This window comes from Papaver somniferum, chromosome 3 (genome assembly GCF_003573695.1).
Source record: "Papaver somniferum cultivar HN1 chromosome 3, ASM357369v1, whole genome shotgun sequence".
Lineage (NCBI taxonomy): Eukaryota > Viridiplantae > Streptophyta > Magnoliopsida > Ranunculales > Papaveraceae > Papaver > Papaver somniferum.
The window spans coordinates 62,285,762-62,307,939 of NC_039360.1; the positions used below are offsets into that span (position 1 = coordinate 62,285,762).

The 22,178-nt window shown below is 36.0% G+C and overlaps 2 protein-coding genes across 6 annotated transcripts; both read left to right on the forward strand.

The window, feature by feature from the left end:
- Nucleotides 1-11,017: 11,017 nt before the first annotated feature.
- LOC113356308 lies at nucleotides 11,018-17,342 on the forward strand. Its single transcript, XM_026599415.1, has 5 exons — nucleotides 11,018-11,324; nucleotides 12,068-14,200; nucleotides 14,714-14,834; nucleotides 15,746-15,805; nucleotides 16,032-17,342. Exons 2-5 carry the CDS (start codon nucleotides 12,168-12,170, stop codon nucleotides 17,163-17,165), a joined length of 3,348 nt encoding a protein of 1,115 aa, XP_026455200.1. The 5' UTR covers nucleotides 11,018-11,324; nucleotides 12,068-12,167; the 3' UTR covers nucleotides 17,166-17,342.
- Nucleotides 17,343-17,555: 213 nt separating this feature from the next.
- On the forward strand, nucleotides 17,556-20,929 carry LOC113356309 (DNA-directed RNA polymerase III subunit RPC8-like). 5 transcript variants are annotated; one of them, XM_026599418.1, is made up of 8 exons: nucleotides 17,556-17,936; nucleotides 18,546-18,760; nucleotides 18,872-18,967; nucleotides 19,161-19,248; nucleotides 19,374-19,437; nucleotides 19,582-19,648; nucleotides 19,739-19,828; nucleotides 20,549-20,929. In XM_026599418.1, the coding sequence occupies exons 2-8, from the start codon at nucleotides 18,650-18,652 to the stop codon at nucleotides 20,594-20,596; spliced, it is 564 nt and encodes a 187-aa protein (XP_026455203.1). In that variant the 5' UTR covers nucleotides 17,556-17,936; nucleotides 18,546-18,649; the 3' UTR covers nucleotides 20,597-20,929. The 5 variants fall into 5 exon arrangements, with proteins under 5 accessions (XP_026455203.1, XP_026455202.1, XP_026455204.1 ...); XM_026599417.1 differs by having other exon boundaries at nucleotides 17,556-17,886; XM_026599419.1 differs by lacking the exon at nucleotides 17,556-17,936 and adding an exon at nucleotides 17,948-18,313.
- Nucleotides 20,930-22,178: the final 1,249 nt, after the last annotated feature.

Below are 22,178 nucleotides of genomic sequence, written 5' to 3' on the forward strand. Positions count from 1 at the left end.
CAGTGCCAAATTGATGTGTTTTCAAAGTTGTTGTAGTAATAGTTCATTCAAGACTTGTGAAAGCAATAGATTTTAGACTTACTGAAACTTAAAAATACAGCAAACTCAATATAAAAAATGATATGAAGATTTTAAAACTAGACCAAGACTCCGGATTCCACTATTCCTTTAATTGATTGGTTGACAAAAAAATTATTTCAAGAATTATTATTAAGCTCTTTTTCACATTAACTCACTTATAATCTGTAAGGTTTCCAAAATTAAATTGTAATCCCTAAGCATGAATTATCAAAGAATTATTTCTAAGCATAAGACATCAAATTGATTCACAACTACTTAAGAAAACCATTTTCATCTTACAAAAACATATACTTATAGTGATCTTAGTGAATTAAATTAAATTAATAATAATTGAAACTCTAAGAGAAAATTACCAATCATGCGTAAGTGAATAGTTTCCTCCGTTGCCTTGGTCACCGGGAACTTTTAGTCGCTCATCATGTTGGAAACACGCTCAAAATTTATTTTTATTGCTCAAAAAGGTGCTTACAAAGATGATTTATAATAAAACAGTGATTTGCAACGCTGATGAGATGTTGCAGAAATCGCTGTTACTATATGTGTCTCAACAGTGAAGATAAATGTCGCAGCTTGGGTGTTACAGAAATTCAAGAAAATATGACACTAGGAAAAACGACTGCTCTGTGCAGTCTATTGTTCTTCGTGTTCTTCTCTAATGGTAGCAACAGCAAATCTCTGTATCTCTTTATTTATTCACTTTGTTCCCTTCCAATCACTTCGTCCCCTCCTACAACTCCTCAACACTCTATATATAGTCGACAAGGCCTCAAAATCACAGTAATAACTCCTGAATAATTTCCAATTACTCTGCCAGACACAGGAAGATATTCTTTCCTTTTTCTTCTCCTGCACGCATCTGCCAGCTGGAAACTCTCCTTATTTAGCTCTTCCACGTTCCAAACTGTTGCTCGAGTCAACAAACATGCACAGAACACGTTCAAACTCTCCGCATAATTTTTCGAGTCGATTTTTTCCAAAAATGTTTATTTCCCAAAAATACTTACAAACACACAAAACACCATAATAAGTACAAAATCGAGTACCAACATAAAGAAAATTGAGGACAACTTAGACACAAAAATGTGTCTATCAGATATTGATCTCTGGAATCGTCCAAGTACTCTCACGGTATAATCAGGTTCACGGACTTGTCTCTGTTAACATTATGATTGTGAGAGAATGAGACATAAGCTCTTAATATAATTCCTGATTGAAATTCATTAAGTTGAACTCTCGAAATTATATTCGAGTTTAGTCCATATAAGTTACCTAGGAAAAAGTTGCTGGAGTATTTTGGTACCCCCCACGTTTTCATTATATACTTTGGAATTGAATAAAAATAATGTTCAGATTGAATATATTCCTAGCTCACCTTTAAGGTGAGTACTATTTTTGTTATTCAAATGCTTCAACAACAACATTTATTAGTGACCTCGGGGATAAAGTCATTCTTGGAATGCTACAAATCTCACTTCCTTTCCTATTTGTCGAATATTTGCACGACTTTGTATTGTTGAAACTTGAATCAAGTGTATAAAGATAGAGTTAGGAGATTGTTGTGTAATGTAATAATTTTATGTCTTTTATGTCTTGCATTCTCCATATGCAAAGAGTTTTGTCATTAAAATTGACAAACGGGGAGATTGTTAGAGCATTGCTCGGTTGAACCCAACAAGTGTTAGTATGTCAAATTTGGTTGTCTAATTTAGTTCCAAAAATAAAAGCTGCTTAATTTAATTATTATAGTCAACTTCGTTAGGTTAGACAAGGAACACAAAAATGTTGATACCTTTTTTAGTTACTTATGAAGATCTAAAGACTATCGAAGACAGTGAAGATATCATCCTTCAGTTCGAGGTTAGAAACTACATATTCGACTTGTTCGATTTTTATCTTTGTTCGTTAAAGTCTTTATTCATTGAAAACATAGCATGCAGAGTTACGTTTGTTATAATGACTACCCTAGTTGCTTAGTTATTTCAGTATCCCTGCGCCTACAACCAATCTGGTCTACCCATGAGAACAATCCACTATCTCGATTCTCTTTACCTGCTGTGAAGACTTCCACTCTCAATTTTTTTGGATCGTAACTCTAAAAATCAAAGAACTAAATATGTTTCAGTAACCAACTCACTTATCAATCTTCCGAATTCGGCAGTGATCAGATATAAAGTAAAGTATGAAGGATCTTTCATTTATCAATATAAACTACTTTGATCAAAGATCAAACCAAGATAAATATTATATAAAAAAATTATCTCGGTGAACAAGCTCTATCCAAGCAACTCTACAAGAAGAAGCAACTAGGCAGTTTGTTCGATCTTTACAAAAAGTCTTGTAATTTGTCAGAATAATCAAAAAATCAAGTGTGCGAGAAGAATCACAGAGAACAGAAACCAGAAAAAGAAAAGTCTTCAAGCTTAAAATATTAAAAAAAATCGTTGCACAAACAACTCGATTCCTACTAATGATCAACACAAACAACACGAAGTCTCCAGGCGTTGATTGATCAAAGGTTTTATCTACGGATCTTGAATCACTAAATTTGCAATAGTGAATCCTCTACCAAACCTGAGTGGCATTATATCAGAAAAGAAGAACCATATAATAAACAACTTTGATCTTTCAAGTATAGCTAATTGTTAGTTAATTAAATCAATTAATCGAAAACTAAAACTAAAAATTTAGTTTCCCACCAATAGTCTGCTAAAATCTTCTTGATCCCAAAGAAGACTTTAAACGAAGGAAACACAAAAGATTTCACCTTGCGGGATCACTCTCCTCTATCAACGAGTTGCAACCTCACACAAACGATTATGCAGTGTGTAAAGGTATGAGTTTGTAAGAATACAAGCTCCATTATTTGTAGTGTTATGACCAGGCTTGAGTGGAAGACAATGTGCTACCAATTCCGAAGATTCTCAAAGATATGGAAAGAATTTTATTTATGAAATTAACAAATACCAATTGTATTCCAACTCATAAACCGAAATCATTTTCAGTTGACTATTAATATTAGCTAGCATACATCCATATACTTAACTAATATAATAACTAGAGATATGAAAACGTCTTTTAGACATTCAAAATTTCGGTTTCAAGATCTCGGTTTGAGTACCAAAGAAAAATATTTGAACATTAAAATATACGAGTTTAACACGTGTTCAAATCACTATGTCGACATCTTATGAACATTCCAAGTTCAATTTTTGTGCATCTCGATATTTGCAAAAACTCCAATTAACTGGTTATTTTTAGAATGTTTTGAACCCCATTACCGATTTAGCTACTCAACTAAACAATGGGCTGTCATTTCGGGGTCGATCGTTGTTTATCCATTGAAAAAAAAAATCACAAATACAAAATTAGGAGATAAATATATTTTATATCACTAAATAATTTCGAACAAGATTTACGTCATTGTATACCTGCAATTTCGGGTTAATGGGCAAATTTTAGGTTAATATCCAAAGGGGTCCTCTCGACAAAAAATTATCATATATGTGTTAAAAATATCTTGGTGTTCCTTCAGGATTGTCCAACGTAGTCTCTTTCCTTCCAAATTTCTCCTTCTCGATAGGTTTTACTTCGCTCTTTAAATTAGGGTTTTTCGTATCAGTTTTCTACTTCATTACAAGATTTTCAATCAATTTCCTCAGCAAACCTAAATTACCTACCAAAGAAATGCAAATAATAAAAGATTTTGAAAGGGTGATGAAGGGGTTCAAAAATACCTAGGTGCCCAAATTGGACGACTTATTCAGTTAGACGCACTATTTTTCTATCAAAGTTTGTCTCAACTGTTAAAACCTGTCTCGTAATAAAATTTCCCTTTTTTGCATATGAATATATATGCAAATTAATATCTTCTTACATATACTTTTTCTTGTATACTATCATTTTTTGTTGTTGTTTGCATATGTAACATTTTTTTGTGCATATGATATTTTTATGACTTTGGACACTTAGTCGTTTCCTAACTGCTTTATATAAACTTTAAACACCGGTCTGACTTGTTAATTGTTTTTCTTACGAACCAAAAAACGAAAATCTTAAAACAATTTTTTTTAGATATAATAATCATATGAAATGGCAAAAGTAGAATGATATTTGACTGAGAAACTTACATATCTCTACATTTAGTGATAATTACAATAATACCTAAGATTGTGGGTAAACACATATTTTGAAAAAAATTGTGAACAATCGCTAGCTAATAGTTTTATATACGTGTAATTTTTTTTATTAATTTGAGTTACTATCAATATCATTGATGTCAACTAGTTATGATCGCAATTAGTTATGTGCTAGAGTAACATGCCATTACAATTAATTAAAATTGAATATGCAACATCAATAACTATTGGAAAAACGAAAAAGAAAACTGTGCCATATATAGTTCAAATTTGTTGCTAACATGAACGTACGAGCAGAGATGACTAGGTAATAAAATATGGCATGCATACTTATTTTTATTTATAATTTTCGAAATTGCAAAGCTTTTATTCATTTGGGTTAAGAACTAATTAGTACATCCGATTATGTAGAGTTTCTAAGAGACAAAATAATTTTGATTCATCTTCTATTAGGTGGTGCTAATACAATGATACTTAAATGTAAGATGGAACGAGGAATGCACTTGACACTTTTTATACTCTTCATGAAAACAATCACACTATAAATATTAACCATTACTAGCAACCATAAATCAAGAAGTGCTCATGGCGATGATCATTTTAGGATTGAAAGTTTCAAGGCGCCGAGTTTGTTCATCAGTTAGCTTTCTTAATGCTCGTTCGTGATTATATTTTATTTTCAAGTCAAGTCATTATTATATATGTATTATTTGTGGGGAGTTCTTATATGTATTCCCAGAGAGGGTTGTAGATTTGAGTTAATCATTATTTAGAACCTCTAATTAAGTGATTGAATAGAAGTTTTAGATTCTTAATGTCTCAAAATGTAGAATGGTTTCTTAGATTTAAGCCGATGGATTTTGGGCACTAAAACAATATTTCGACCATGTCGATTATGGGTTACATAAACCTTCGAAAATCATGATAAATTTGTTAGTTTTACCATGCTTTATAAGCTACTTTTCTATTTCTATTGTAGTCGTTCAATTTAGTTACTACAATTACTGAAACCAAGTTCACTTAACATGGAAAGAGAAAATAAGTAAAGAGAGAACACTGAATTTGAAACCTAACTTAACTTAACAGTTGAAATATGGAGTTTGGTTTTGTTGGCTCAATTTGACTTAGGTCTGAGTCAGTACGGTGTGGTGATAAGACTCAATTCGGTACAAACAATAAAGATTAAAATTACTGGAATCACTAGGATCATTGAGTAGACTTTCTTCACAATGACAATTCTGGGCTACAACATAGATTTAAGGTCAAGTTCACAAACAAGTTCCAAATTACAATATATATTTTGGATTATGGGATTGTGATCGAGTCGTGGTATAAATTTAGGATCTCGACAACAAAGTATATTAACATGTTTCAGATGATTTTTACAGTTTTGCTACTTAAGCAAATTAAGATATATAATGTGGATTTTAGATTAATATAACAAGTACAAATACTTTGATTAGAAATATCATTATTAATCTATGCTTTAAAAAATTATTTGTTGTGGATCCAGATTTGTCTAAGGGTTTGGTGGTGGCCTAGAAAATAGGAAATAACCTAAAAATTGGTTATTATATTAATAACATGATCAATTGCCATTTAACTGACAATGCACTAAATAGAGAAACTGTATTTTCTTGTGTCTATGGATCTTCCTACTAGAACTAGAAAGTGCCTTTTTGGAATTATATGGTAAACTTGCAAGAGTTTTACAACAAGGACTGGCTGATGACTAGGATAATGGCTAGTTATGCATTGATAAACCGGAAGTACCACTTGAAGCGCTAGGACCTACGAAGATAAGTCACGCATTTTCTGAAACAGATAGAATCAAGCACCTTATGGGAATGATAAATCTCCAAAATGTGGAGTATCTATTTACTTGGTCCAACAAGGGAGCTGATGAGCACCATACTGAAGATACAATTGATAGAGGTTTAGGAAATCAAATTGGTGTATTATTAAAATAACTGAAGCTCAAACGCATCGTAGTAATCTGACCACTCTTCAATTCTGTTAAATACCAACCTTGAACATTTCACAAACTAGAAACCATTGAAAGTGATGGGGATCTGGCTCAAATAGTTAGATCACTATTTGATCATACTATTTCCAATGAAATCCTAGCTATAAGAATTCATTTCACCTGAGTGGATAAAATTAAATGAAAGCCTGACAGTAATTAATGGGCTATTTTTTGTTAAAACAAGTTACAAAGCAATCCTCAACTCTTTTACCAATGCCTCGGATCTGGTCATAAATAGTGATATTGTGTGAAATATTTGTAGAAGATTAATCTACCACCAAGGATGTTACACTTTCTTTGAAAATGTTTGCATACGTGTTTATCTACCAAATAAGATTGCTAAATATTGTTCTCATACAAAAATTGTGTGTCTCCTTTGTAATCCAGCTCATGCATATGTGGACCATCTTTTTATAGATTACACGATTAATAAAAATATGGTTTTTTTACAAAAATAGGCCTGTTTTTTGGTGCTTTTCAAATCTAGGCCACTTTTTTTATTTATTGCTAGTCTAGGCAAGTTTTGACCAAAAGTGATGGATGGAAAGTTAGCACCGTTAGGTGTAACTAAAAAGACCTAAAAGTCCTTTGAATCACTGATTTAATGTTATATCATTGATTTAACTCAGTTAAATCAACATGAAAACTGTACACCTGGGCTCGGATATGCCATGTGGATTGCTTGCGTGGGCTCGGATATGCCATGTGGACTGATTACGTGGGAATCATGTCACGGGAAAAATTCGTACGTATCACCATTCACAGTTCCATTAGTTGGCCAATCTCCTTCAATTCAAAATCAATCCATGTAAAACCCAATTTCAGATTTACACCAGAAATTCAACTAAGCTGAGCTGCCATTTTAGATTTCCATAAACCATTTGCAGCTCAGCTGCCACCAACTGCTCCTGCTCTCCGCCTGATTCTACAGTTGAGAGCCCTCTCATTACCACCAGTTAATCGCACAAAGCTGCCAACTTTAGCAGCAACAACTCTTGTCATGCTCTTAACTGTACTTCTTTCACAGCCATTGCCAACTGCACTCTGCCACAGCCACAAAAACACCTGCAAACCAACTTCAACAATAGCATAATCTCCACTGCAAACCAGCTTCAACAAAAACACCTGCTGTACCAGCACTGTATCCTAGAGATACATCTAATCATGGCAACAACTCAGCCCACAACTGCAATCTAACCAAACCATTTCAACCATCTTTGTTTCAACGGCAACAGATCTCCTTCCAGCCATACTTGTGCAACAAAGCCACTGCAAGCCTAAATTCCTTCATCAACACCAGTTTCACCCTTTTCTGCCAAATACAAATCCCATAGTTCCATTGCAACCATCTTTTAAGCCTGCAATACAAATCCTTGAACCCATGAAGTAGTAACATCACCACCTTATCTTCGATTATCCAGATTCAATTCCCTTAAAACTCTGTCTCAGATCCAATCTGCATTTCTGATTTCAACAACCTTATCACCATCATCTTCGTCCTGCCAATCTAATAACAGGTTCACCTGCCAATCTTCGACAACCCTGTTGCACAGATCCAAAACCGTGTCTAGATAAGCACGATTCAAATCCCAATCATAATACTCAGCTCATACATTTCATTGATTCCTTGCTTGCAGGACCAACACATACAACCAAATAAGATTCATCAACTCTTAACCAAATTCACATAAGTCGTCGGGTCTAAATCAAAGAAACCCTAAATTACCATTTCATTTTGATTTTTCATCAGTACAACTTTGCATAATCAGCGCAACATCAACCCCTTAGTTCTTCAGTTATCACCAACTCAATATCATCATCAATTCCACACAAACCCAAATTGAAATCCAGAAACCCTAATTCCCAATTTGGGGAAGAACATCATTCTCATCTTCAAATTCAAGACCCCGACTTCCTTCTTCTAATAAAAACTTCAACCTTCTCTTAATTAGTGACAAACCCACCTCCAATTAGCCTTCTAAACCCTCGATTCCACCTTCCCTGACTTCTCTAATAAACCCTAATTTCTTAAATTCCTCAACCCCATCATCTATTGGACAATCACCCTCTTTTTATTCAATTCCTCAACCCCATCATCTATCAGCAACTCAATAAACCTAAGAATTTATCTTTAGAAATATTGCAGAAGAAAGAAAACAAAAGGAGAAGAAAACAAAGAAGAAGAAGATAAGAAAAATAAGAATGAATGAGATCGAGTTTATCTCGACTGGTTTCAGATACTCATGTCGTCACTATCATGGCCGTTCAATTAATCCTCAAGATGTCGTCTTAGTTAGATTAGGCTCTAAGATAGCAACAGGTGGACATCTTATCTAGTGTGACTGACACACACTTGTGAAGGACATTTCAGTAATCTTACCACATGTATGAGATCTCCCTATATGATATTTTGGCGAGATATTGACAAGTCAACGCGATAAATTGACCGAGATGGTTAAAGTGGATGGAATCCGTTTAACTTGCCTAGTTTTGCAAGAAATAAAAAAAGTGTCCTAAAAATGAAAGTGAGGGTCCAGACCAGGCCTACTTCTGCATATAATCCTAAAAATATCTTGAATAATGTTGATGTTAATCTAGTTAATTATAATGATGGCATCGACTTTTCATAATGGTTAAGAAGCTGGTTTGCTACTAATATGCAAAATAGATCATATAATATAGATACATTGCCGACTATTAGCTTCATTATGTGGTATGTTTGGAAAAAAAAATGTAGTGTAGTTTTTGACAATGTGCAGGTTCATGTGACATCCATAACTAATCAGGTCCAATATCAAACTAGGTGAGTTGTGAATTCAATAACCAAAGCAGCGATGTTAATGAAATTTTTAACCAATGGAAACTATCAGAGGAACTATATGCCAAATTAACTTTGATGCAACACATAACTAGGATTTTGTTTTTCGGGAGTTAGTCTAATTCTTAGAACTGTTGCAGGAGAATGCAAAGAAGTAAGATGCTGCTGGGGAAGTCTTTAGATGTAACAAAAGCTGAAGGGAAAGCAATGCCGGATACTGTGAGATGGGGATTCAGGAAAGGGATCAAACTTCTTCATCCGGGAAGAGATCATCATCAATGTTATCAATGCAACAAGCGACAATCTACAACCTGTCAAATGAACAACAAGTAATTTGATAGTTGACGCATTTATTTTCTTAATTCACCATATAAGTAGAAATGTTCTTTTGTTCGTAAACTAAGAAATAATGTTGCACATGTAATTGTAACTTATGCTAGTTTTTTTTTTTTTTTTTTTTTTTTTTTTTATCGAAAGGGTTAATATATAAATTAAAAAATATAATACAATAGGTTTACCATTTCATTTGTATCAAAAATATTACATAAAAATACTAGACTTTTGAACACGTTAATGCATATGGGTTGACACATATTGGAGACATCTGATCCTCGTTTTATTTTTCCATCGTGTTGTGATTTTTCCTTATGTATCTAACCTTGGCTTGTGGGAGGTTTTCCAAAATAGCACTAGATTCTTCTATTGTATTCTCCGCTATCCAAGATATATTCGCTCATTTGTTGTTGACTATATCTGCTAGAGTCTGCAATCTGCAACTACCGGAACACTAGATAAAGTGTTTTCTGCCGACCATTTACTTGCCTATTAGCTAAGAGTGGTGCGTCAATTTCCCTTCAACTGGCTGGTCCAATATAAGCAGACGCAAGCACTTCTCATCGTTAGTTGGGGTGAGCACAACGTCCATACCCGCGGATTTTACCGGCCCAACTCGGAATTCGCTGGTAGATATCCAGCCGCAATTTGGTAGATTGGATGTGGGTATATTTCTTAAACCGGTCGTTTTCACGGGTTGAACGCGGGTGGCATATTATCCACCCGTTGGTCACCCTTCGCGCATGATAATCTTGGTATTGCACATAAATATGAAGAATATTATAGAAACTTATACCCCGTGTAGATTATTCCATATTGATTAAGTGTTGGTGAAGAAAAACTCCATGTAGTTACGCTTTCTAAAGCCAAAAATCTTTAAAGAAGGAGAAGAAATCATAAAAAAAATAATGGTACATCCCTCTTCTGCAACACCAATAAGTGCTACTGACATTATATTTTAGAATCATCAACGAAAGAGATCTAAAAATCGGATAAGACATGCATCTTAACGTCAATTCCATCTTCCACTAAAATTCCATTCAATTGTAAATCAAACAAGCTAGTACCTACCTTAAACGCCAAATTCAAATTCCTAAACTCCCTAGTTTGTGTTTCAGATTCTAAAATCAATCGATCCCCTTTTTTTGGTATCTTAATATCTACTTCTCACAAAATGATCATACTGCTAAAGAAGGCCTTACTATAGGTTGTACTCATTTCGTATTGAGTATCATTTGAGACTCAAAACAAGACTAAGCTAATGCAAGATACTTTGGCCTTCCTAATCATTTCATTCCATTAAAATCCGTGAATCCATTTGTATCCATTCGTTTGGACTGGACACATATACATTTTTTAAACCGGTTATTTGGATGGATTGAACACGCTTGGTACCAAATCCGCATCCACCCATCCGTTGCTCACCCTGATTCCTTGGAGAAAAATTGGATCGGGCCTCGAAATTAGCCTACCCCTGATTTAAAACGGGTACCCAAGTAACCCAACAATACCGAACACGATAAATCGTGTTCCAGGTTCTGTTATAACCTGGAACAGAACAAACCCCAGCCGATAAAGTTGCCCTCAGCCCTTCACACCTATTTTGGATAAAACCTCAAAAATTCAGAGAGGGGGGGCTAAAAAGAGATCTTACTAGGGTTTCAGACTTTCTAAGGGTTTCCCTTTTCTTCGATCATCATCAAGACGAAGGTCGAAATAATAAGAAGCTGGAGGATTGAACACCTAATCTCTAGGTTAGTTCCAAATCAGGAATTCAGTCAGGAGCATAAATCGATTTTGTTATACCGATTTAGTTTTCTTTCTGATAACAGAAGCATAAATCTGAGCTAACCAGTCAACAAAAACAGATGAAATAAGTCACTACTTTGTGAATTGAGAACATGCAGTTAATCATCTCTCGAGTTTAATGGTGAGTTAAAAGAGTTTCAGATTTGATTTCTTAATTATTTATTTTATTAAATGGATTGAAGTTTCTGTGTTTTTCTTTGTTTACAATGATAATTGATTTAATTCGAATTCAGTTTTGGTGCTAATTCTATGGGTCAGTGATTTATATATGTGATAGCTTCTGTTTATGATTTTCTAGGGTTTGTAATGAAAATTTTGGTGGAAAGAATATGTTAGGTTATGGTTTGGCATCAACTATCAGCTTCTAAAAATCTGTGCTCGGCTAGTGGTAGTATAATTAGGTGGTTAGGTGTTGTACTTATAGATGGATAGATTATTATTATTAAAATTCGAAGATATAATGACCTTGATTTGGTTACAGCATGATTTGGATAGTTATTTCACGTTTTTCTTTCTTTGAATCACCTCTATGAGTTTGTATCTCTTATCTAAGGAAGGGATTAATCGGCCGTGTTAAGAATTTTACCTGTAGTCTACATAAAATTTACTGGCGAAGGAACTTGTAGCTTTTCATAATTTTCTTTTTGTGTCATGGTTTGATGGACTTGATGACTTTATCTAATGACTTTAGAGCTAGCTTAACTCATTCTTGTGTCCCTTTTCAATTGATTTTGTACACGAAACGTATTTAGGGAGCTTTCCTTATAATTGCATTATGTTATTTGTCTGCGTCTCTTTAACTTTATTATTAAAAATTTGCAGTTTTACTTTTTGTTAATGAAGTGTTGATTGCTTTGGGTGCAGATCCCTGTGATCGTGAAAGCCGAGTATATGTTGTAATTGACTGAAGGTGGTTGCACATTACTAGAGACCTGCTAGCCTACTTTGTGCGGGTTATTTATCAATGTTTAACAATATGGGAACTACAAATATGGGGCCCAACAATCTAGGTACAAGCAATATGGGGTCCAGCAATCTGGGTCCTCAACATTTAGCAGTACCGAATAACAAACTTGTACCAGTTGTTCCTAGTTCAGGTAGTCCAATGTTATCCTATTTAACAGTTCCGAATAGCATACTGTCACCCATTACTGTTAGTTCAGGAAGTCCAAGGTGGCAACATCTTCCAAGCGGCAAATTAGCACCAATTTCTCCAAGTATGGGTAGTCAGGGGTTACAACATTTTGCAGTCCAAAGCAACAAACATGCACCAAGTTTACCTAATTCAAGCAACTTGGGACATTTATCTGGTTCTAACAAGCGAACTATACAAATGATATCTGGGACACCAAATAAGCCACCGTCACAGAAGTCATCTGCACCAAACAAACCAAGCAAGCGACCATCACATACAGAACCTCCTAAGGCTAGAGCCGAGTTATTTGAGTCAGTCAGAGCGAAAATGAGGGAATCCTTAGCCTCTGCTTTAGCTATGGTTTCTGAAGAGCAAAACAAAAAGAAATCACAGGTTGATGCTCAAACCTCTTCTATTCCATCCACCGAGGATTCTCCAATGTCTACATCAACATCTTCCACTGTAGACATTGCCTCATGCCAAGTTCCTGAAAAGCCCTCGGAGCCCTTACCTTCACAAAATCAGGACTGTGCTCAGAATGTTAGTGCTACACTAAATCCATCAAATCCATCACAGGGCATCTTTTCTACTGGTAATAAGGTCGATGCTACACCAATCCCAGAATGTGATGCACAAGAATTTCAATATAAGTATGCTTTGCTTGATGATGATGTTTCATTCAGCAACAACTTCTTTGTGAAGGATGATCTTTTGCAAGGCAATGGACTATGCTGGGCATCAGACCTTGACATAGAAATTATGGAAGATAGCTCGAGTTATGATGCCAAAAGACCCAAACTGGAAGATGAAGTTGCCGGGAATAAGAGTGAACCAGCATCTCCTTGTCCGCAAACTCTAGCAACTAGAGTTGAAGCTGAGCTTTTCAAAGCATTTGGAGGTGTTAACAAGAAATACAAGGAGAAAGGAAGATCTCTTCTGTTTAATCTGAAAGATCCCAGTAATCCTGAGTTGAGAGAACGAGTAATATCTGGTGAAATTTCTCCTGAGCGCCTCTGTTCCATGACTGCGGAGGAGCTTGCTTCAAAGGAATTGTCAGAGTGGAGGATTGCAAAAGCAGAAGAGCTTGCACAGATGGTGGTTTTGCCAGATTCTCAAGTTGACATTAGACGTTTGGTTCGCAAAACACATAAAGGGGAGTTTCAAGTGGAATTCGACCAAGATGATGGTCCTTCAGTTGAGGTTGCTGCTGGGGAAAGTTCGCTTTCTCAATTTCGACCAAGAGCTAAAGAATTAGAAGCTGAAACTCCGCGGAAATCAGATGAGAATGGAAAATCTGAAAAATCGGAAATCACTTCTAGTGAGAAGGTTATCTTAGATGACCAAGGTAGTTTAAGTGCTGTTCCAAGTGATGGAACTGATCTCTTGCAGGGACTGATGATGGATGAATTGAAGGACCCAGAATTTCTTCCTCCTATAGTTTCTCTTGATGAGTTCATGGAGTCCCTTGATTCTGAGCCGCCTTTTGAGAACTTGCAAAAGGAAGCTGGAACACCCGAGTCCGTAGGGGAAGAGAAGAAGAGCATCGATACCGACTCAAAGGTTGATTCATCTGATCTTACTTCGGTCAACCCTGTAACTGCTGCCTTGGAAAAAGCTGCCGCCGTCGAAAAAGCTCCCGCTGTCGAAAAAGCTCCCGTCGTTGATAAAGCTGCTGCCCAGGACAAAGCTGACAAAGTGGAACCAGAATATAGTAGTGCAGGGACTAAGTTGAAATCTGGTGAAGTTCTTGTTGAATCAAAAACTCCTCTTGACGGTGCTGTAGATAATATTGAGCATGCATGGGAAGGCAAATTGCAGTTGAATATCTCATCCATAGTCTCAGTTCATGGCTCCTTTATAAGGTCTGCTACTCATCAGCTTAAGTTTCACCAACTATTAGTGGGTAATACTTTATGACTTGCCAGTTTAGAAATTACTAACATCTAACACCACTATGTTTATCTTTCTAGAGTAGTCATAGAAATAATGATGGCACTGACACCAACAATGGTTATCTTGTCAAATATTTTGTTATCCTTATTGCTATCTTCATGTTTAAGGCTTTTGATAGTTTATCTATATCTATTTCTTTGCCTATTTTATACATCCTTAAACACCTGAGTAGTTTTACTGAGCTGAAAATATGTCAAGGTCGATAATTTTTTAGAGATGGTCGTCTCATGGTGCGAAGTTCTCTTGAGTAGACATAGATTGTTTCGGAAATCAGAGGTTTCTTAAGCGACTAAGTCCTAAATTGTTGCATTCATGTTCAGTTCTTAAGTCCTAAATTGTTGCATTCATGTTCAGTTCTTAAATCCCAAATTGTTGTATTTGCTTCTGATTGCATTTTCCTCTTCTCCTGTTCTTTGTTGCAGTGGTGAAAAAGCATCAACTAAAGAATGGCCAAGCTTCCTTGATATAAAAGGCAGAGTTAAGCTCGATGCATTCGGAAAGTTTCTCCAAGAGCTGCCTATGTCTCGAAGTCGCGCACTTATGGTATGTTGTTTTGTTCTTCTTGTTTATATCTGATTAATCATTATCACTTTAATAGTTTGAACACTATACAATATTTTGAGTTACTTTTTCAATTCACTTGTGCAAACTCAACTACTCCCATAAAAATCATTATATCCATAATAGCCTAAGTATTATTCGAAGCGATGAGGTTATCTGATAAAAATGCATTTCTTATCAGATAATTTTAAATGCGCCAGTTCTGTTGCTTTGCGTGTTGCTTTGCTTTACCTTGTCATTCTACTTGGTCCAAGTGGTTTATGTTTTTACCAGTTTTCTGGAATATTTTTAAAATGCCTAAGCTGTTTTTCAGTTGTTCATTTCTTTTCAGTTATTCATTACTTTCCTCGAGTGTACTACCATTGGGTTTAGTATCTCTATATAATTCTACTGTAAGGAAATGCGAATCTGAATGATACACTAACTATAAACGTTTGAGCGTTGACTTGAATCCACGAACTAGAACTGCATCCATGTCATTCCTAATGAATTTTGTAGGTCAACTCTTCTGAGTAATTTGTATTAGTTTGACAAGGTACGTCAGTTATTGAAAATTCGAGAAACCTCTGTTAATCAGTAGCTCATGTTATGATCGGGCTTCCTGCACTTTAGTGAGTACACTTGTCTTTATTTTCTCTATGCAGTATGTTAACCTGTTTGCTACAGATAAAGAAGGAGGATTTTTTGATTAACTGTATGCTACACTATATTTGTTTTAAGCATTCTGCAGTATTATTGTTTTTTGATCACTAAAGCATTCTGCAGTAGTATCCTCTCTTGTTTCTTTTCTTAGTTGTCTTTACGGACCACATGTTTCATCTACTTCTAGTAGTGCACACTTAAAGTGAAAATTTTGTTCATGATTTTGTTTATGAATTTGTTGCCTGCTACAGGTAGTACATATTGGCTGGAAGGAGGACTCCCCTGAGAGTGGGCGTGAATATCTTCGCGAGGTGATGCAACCTTCTTATATCATTTTGTCCATTACAAATTTAATCTTGCTCATACTCTCGATGTGTTTTTCTTCACTGTCATGTCTTAATAAATATTCCAAATAGCCAATTGAAATAGTGGGTTTTGGGCAACCAACTTGAGGATTGGTGAAATAGAATCGACTTCTCCTGGCACTAAGGAGTTAATGCTTCATTTGCTGACCTCAGATCCTATTGTCCTCTTCAGGTGGCTGATTCATATGTTGCTGATGAGCGAGTCGGGTTTGCTGAGCCTGCGCCTGCTGTTGAACTTTACTTGTGTCCACCTCATGCTAGAACAGTTGAAATGCTAGGAAAGAATGTTCCAAAAGACGACGTTGAAAAACTTAATGCTTTAGATAATGGTCTGATTGGCATTGTTGTATGGAGAAAGGTGCATATAACTTCCACAATATCACCCAACTCTTCATCACATCATAGACACAGCTTTAAAAAACAGAACCATGTAAGGAGACAACAACAAGAAAAGGAAACTAACAGAATCACTAAACCTACGTCATCCATCTTAGGTCCTCCTCCCACCAGAAAATCTCGAGTACCATTGCATGATGAACCCATTGATGATGTTCCCCCAGGTTTTGGCCCAGCAACTGGCAGAGATGATGACGACTTGCCGGAATTTGAATTTGTTAGTGGTTCAAATCCCTCAGTTTCTCAGTTTTCAACCTCCAAACCCTCTGTTCCTCCAAGAGCCTCTTTTGCTCCTCCTGGGCAAATGAGAGAACTGATACAGATGTATGGACAAAATGAAACTATATCTAACAAGGGTGTGAATTGGCAGCAGGGTCGAAGCGCCAGGGTTGAAGTTAATAATCCTTGGAATGATGATGATGATATCCCAGAATGGCAGCCTCCAGAACAAAGCACACCCCTTCTTCCAGTATCTTTACCCCCACCCCCACCACTACCAGTGCAGTTAATGCATGGGTTTCAGCAACAAACATTGCCCCATGTCTCGGTGGCAACACCACAGCAATTTCCCCATGGTCAATTGATGGTACAGCAACTTACACAGCAAAATATGCCTTTCCAAGCTCCAGTGAATATGATTCATAGCTATGTAGGAGGCCACCAAAACATGGCTTCTCCCTGGCAGTCGGGTGGTTGGACCCCTCAGACTGGTTCCAGTGGACTACCCTTAAATGTCCAGCAGCAGGGTAACAATATGATGCAACCTTGTAATAGCAATAACAATAATAATAACAACATTATCATTAATGGACAGCCTTTTGATGGTCAGTTTTATGGGACATCTTCTAATACTGGTAACGGATTCGGAACCAGTCAGAGACCACCAGATAATGTCTCCCGTAGGTGTTAGTTTTTTTTCTCTTCAATTTGGTGTAAATACCTTCCTCAACTTTCAAGCATCTTTCCCTGTTCAGAAAGATGTCAACTTTGTAATTATAGAGTTTGAACTGCATTAGTTCTTTTCGGGTTCCTTGGGAATTTTGTTTGATAAATGTTCTTTGATTTGATACATGTTTCTCTTCTCTTTTGCTTCTTTCAATTTATCCCGTGTTGGCTATTTTTGATGTTTAAATCTTAGTGTAACTATTCCAGGGTGGTTAGTAGTGTTTAATGATTCCCATGTTTTCTTTGAGTCGATGTTGTTAGTGAACATGCACAGTCGGTGTTTTAACGCAAGGCCTAGAGTACTACAACATTTTCTATAAACTGGCAGGTTTGGACAAAGGGAAGGGAAGTCGGGCTCTGTTTCTGCCCCTGAAAGCAACTATTCACTAATCAGGTTTACAGACGACCACTTCATATCCGACCGAAAATCACCTCCTGAAAGTCGTATTTGTTTGGTAAATGTCGGCACTAAATTGGAACCTGACTTGCCTGTCTAACCCGGCTGTCATGGGCTGATGGCGTTATTACCTTTTAAAACTTTAACAAGTACACTATAGTAACTTAAGGTAGATATTTTATAAGGAAGTTGGGCGCGAGTCCTATTCAGGCAGCAGCAGCGCTACTTTAGTCGCCAGCCAGATTGTCGAGGGCCGATAGTGAATAAGAACTAAGAATTGAAGGAGCGGGTAAGAAAGACCTAAACAAATAAACCTCCAGTTTAGATTCAGCCTTTCAGGTGTATTTGCGTCTCTCTCTCTTTTCTTACGGGTGGTTGTGTTATATTTGGTTTATAATTTAGGTTTGAATCTGTAATTTGGTATTGCTTACCATTGAGTATTAACGATAATAGTTTAGAAGTATTTGGTTTGGAATACTAACTAGGGTTTGGTTTGGAATACTAACTAGGGTTTCTTGTGGGCTTATTTAGTCGTTTTTATTTATGCAGGTAAGTTGTTTGATGAAATACCCTAGTAACTGGTCTTGTAATCTCCTTTGTATCAAATATTAGTTGTTTGCAGAAATATTACTTGTTGCTGGATGCCTATATTGCGGGGTGTGGGCAGACTTTTTGTTGGTAGAAGAAATAAAATTTTGAAAAAGATCATGCTTTGGGTGATGATTTTAACCACGTTCGACTCAGTATGCTTAGTTAGTAAAATAGTTTTCCCAGGAACATTGGTGTCTTTCCTCTCTTGCGCCGGGAGTTATTTCCTGTTTTGGTTGCATTTGTAGTTCGCAACAAGATTATTATCATACCTTGTGATACTTTGGCATACAAATACCCAGTATCCATCAATTTATATTTGACTGAAAAGTTGCTTATGGATGTCTTCAATTGTTGCAGAAACTGTGATTAACAGTATCCAAAACTATAGCACTGAGCCTGAATCGAAGATAAAAAAAACACCTCATTCTTGGTTTGAAGAAGGTCCAGTTGAAGAAGTCGAAATGTTCTTCCTTAGTTTAGTTGAGCATACCTTGCGTTTACCTCCTCATCTCCTTAGCCTTCCTCTTCCTGAAGCAATACGGGGAGAGCTAGAGAAACTATTCGTGGATAAGGTAATGCCATTTGCTTTCTTGAGTGTCTCTTTTGGTTTTCTGTACTGTTCTTGTTGTGCTTGCTTGATTTCAATGAGCAATATGTATTGAGTCATATCTATTTTTATGAAGGTAATCGCACAGTTGGGTTTATGCATCTCCGTCTATGACATTAAATCCATTAAAGGCGGCTTCATATTTGCAGGAGATGGTGCTTCGACCTATACGGTATCTTCATTTTTGCTTATCTTGAAGATCTATTAAAGCTGTGAACAATTAATAATGACCTCTTAAAAGCAGTTTTCTTTTTTCCTTCTACGTATAGCAATTTGTTACACCAAATCTAAGAAGATGATTGCTACTTGTAACTTACCAAAGAAACTAAATGTTGCTTTTTTACGAGTTTTATTCTCATTTGCAGGTTGATTTTAGGCTAATCATGTTCCGCCCTTTTGAGGGTGAGATTCTTTCTGGAAAGGTTGACGCATCAGATGCTAATGGTTTACGATGTATGTAGAGCAAGTCTTTTTCTAGCGTATAAGCATTTCTTTTTGTGAATCAAATCATTTTTTATTTTTATTTTGGTGATCGCTTTAATTGTTTCCACAATCATCTAAATCTACAATGGCGGCAGTGTCTGTAGGGTTTTTTAAAGACATATTCGTACCTGTGCATCTTTTGCCCAACCCATCCAAGTTGTAAGTGTTCTTCACCCATATCAGCTTGAGAGTGTACCAACATTTTTCATTTAAAATCTTTTTTGAACTGCTGCTTTCTATTAGTATTTTCACTATTTCTGTATTTGCTATTAGTGATTTGGCTTCTTGATGTGGTCTCTACAGTAGTGCAGATGGAAGATGGACATGGATGTACGGTGATGTAGAATTAACTATAGAACAGGACGACGAGGTTTATCCTTATGATCTATTCTTTAGATTTCTTGCTCAATTCTTTCTCTAGTTACAGCGTTGGTGTTAACTATCTTCCATTCAATTTCAGATTCGTTTCCGAGTTCACAAAATTGCATATCCTCCCATCCCGCTTGAACAAGAAAAAGATTCAAAGGCGTTTGCCCCAATGGTGATTACCGTAAGTTCCTTCGTCGTTGACATATTTTTCTTCTTCTTGTTTCTGAAGGAGTTTGCCCTACTTTTAGTATTAACTTCAGTTATTATTGGTGAGAGTGACTGACAGATTTATGTAAATGTATGTACCATTGTACCATTGCCCATACAGTAGTCTAGAATTGGTATTTGGTAACCCCTTGTGATGGTGTTGTCATATTAGGTTAACAATTCCCTTCTCTTTTTGATGAAGTGCCACGACTTTACTCCTTCGATGACCGATCCAAGCTTACTCAAATATGAATTATGTAAAGATGGGATGTTAGGTCAACCACCTAATGGTTTCAATATCTTGATAAAGAACTGCTTATTTTGTCCTAAGCTTAAGAAAAGCAGCAACAAATATTTAACCGTGGATGTTCACATCCAGTAGTTCAAAGTTAGCATTGGTGTCCAGGGGCTCCCGGACCCTTGATTTACTTGTTTGCTGCAAATTAAATTTGTGTCTTATATATGATGCTGTGAACATGTTTTCCCCTCTGGGTAGAAGTGTTGTATTCGATCTCTTCATTGATATTGAAACAACACTAAGCAACGGGAAGTCATCTCATTGATTGAGTGTATCTGCACCTCATTGTAAAGTAACATACCTCATTATAACGAAATTTTGGAATAATTTATCGTCGCGGCAGTGTTTATTCAGTTCTCTATTCCTCTCTAACTTTGTTTTGTTAAATCCTTTCAGGCGTCAATCGATTTTGATGGTTTGGGTCCGATTTCATGGTGGGTGTAGTCTCCAGGGAATGTAGAGCCGTGGAAGAACTTAGTAGAAACGGGCTGAGAAGGTAAAGATGAACTGACCTATATAAATATCAACATCTAGCAGCAATGTCCAGTAAATGTATAATGACTATCCCCTAGTTGGGGACAGAACAAGAGACAAAATTTTGTTAATCAAGTCCCTTTATCTTTCAGAAGAGAGAAAATGAGATTGAATTGAGTAAGCAAATATGTTGTCGGTGTCATAACCTTAAGAGAGAGAGAGAAAGAGATGCCAAAATTTATATACACGAAATGTCTTTCTATGTTTAACGTTTAACTGTATACAAGTAAAGCATTAATCCCAGCAGAGGCAAAATAGGTACCCCAAGCTGGAGACCATATGAAGGAGACTCTATCCCTCTGTTAACGGAATACCCAATAAAAACATCTTGTAAAAAATATAAAAATCGGTAGGATAGCAGAATCGGCTATGCTTAGTATCTGCCCAGAACAGCGACCAAAGGGCAAAGCGTAGTAGATTTCTTGGTGGATTCTTCAGTTAAAGATGTAAGAATGATCAGTCAGAAACAAAAGATTTAACAATGGAGGATAATGAAATACCAACTGTGGAGGAAGACCATACAAACTGAGACTGTAAACAATGGAGGATGTATGTTATCATTTTAAGTTCAAACCATCAGACAATGACCACGAAGCAATGTTTTCTACTGGCTAGAACATACACATTTTTGGTAACGAGAATTCGTTTTGTGTAGTCTGTAATGCTCAACTTTACGAGATATCTGAATAGCATTAACTCGAGGCTTCCTTTTGTGTTATTAAGATGTTGCATATTTGCATTCGTTAGTTAGTTCTGATACCACTGATAATGAACAAATCAGATGGGAAAATAAGAAAACTCTAAAGGAGATTAAAGATGTTTTTTCTAGTTTCAGTTCTTGTAAGATATCTCATGTCAAGAGAGATGGTAATTGTATTGCAGATATCATCTCTAAGAAGGTCAGAGTTGATAATCTTTACTTAGAGAAGTATAAAGACTACTCCCCTTGGCTACAATCTTTACTTTTAAGGCACAATGTGCCTGATCCTCATTGAGATTAATAAATTTTTATTGGTATAAAAAAAAAAAAAATATTTGCATTCGTCTATCAATTTAATTAGACCGAGATTTAACAAAGATAAATTTCATTCATTAATACTTAACAATACAAAGATAGACTTGCTTTTTCGTAGCATAAATTATACAAAATAATTGCTCACACCTCATCAAACGTCTGAGGAAAGTAGTCTCCGTCAGATGAATTTCTTTGGTTCTTAAGAGCTTCCAATTCATTCATAACCAAATTGAGGTGATCCTCATAGTACTCAAAGTTACTGCTATCAACTTTGTCGCTCTTCTCACGATTTTCCAACCTTTCTTCAATGCCCTGAACATACTTCAAAATCTGCTCAATTTTGAACAAAATATGAGCATGATCTTTAGCGTACTCATCAACTAAAGCGATCAGATGATCTTCTACTGAAGTTTCATACTTGGTTTTTTCACGAGGTAGTAAGACAGACCAGAAACCTTCTTCCTTGCCAGAGGGCGA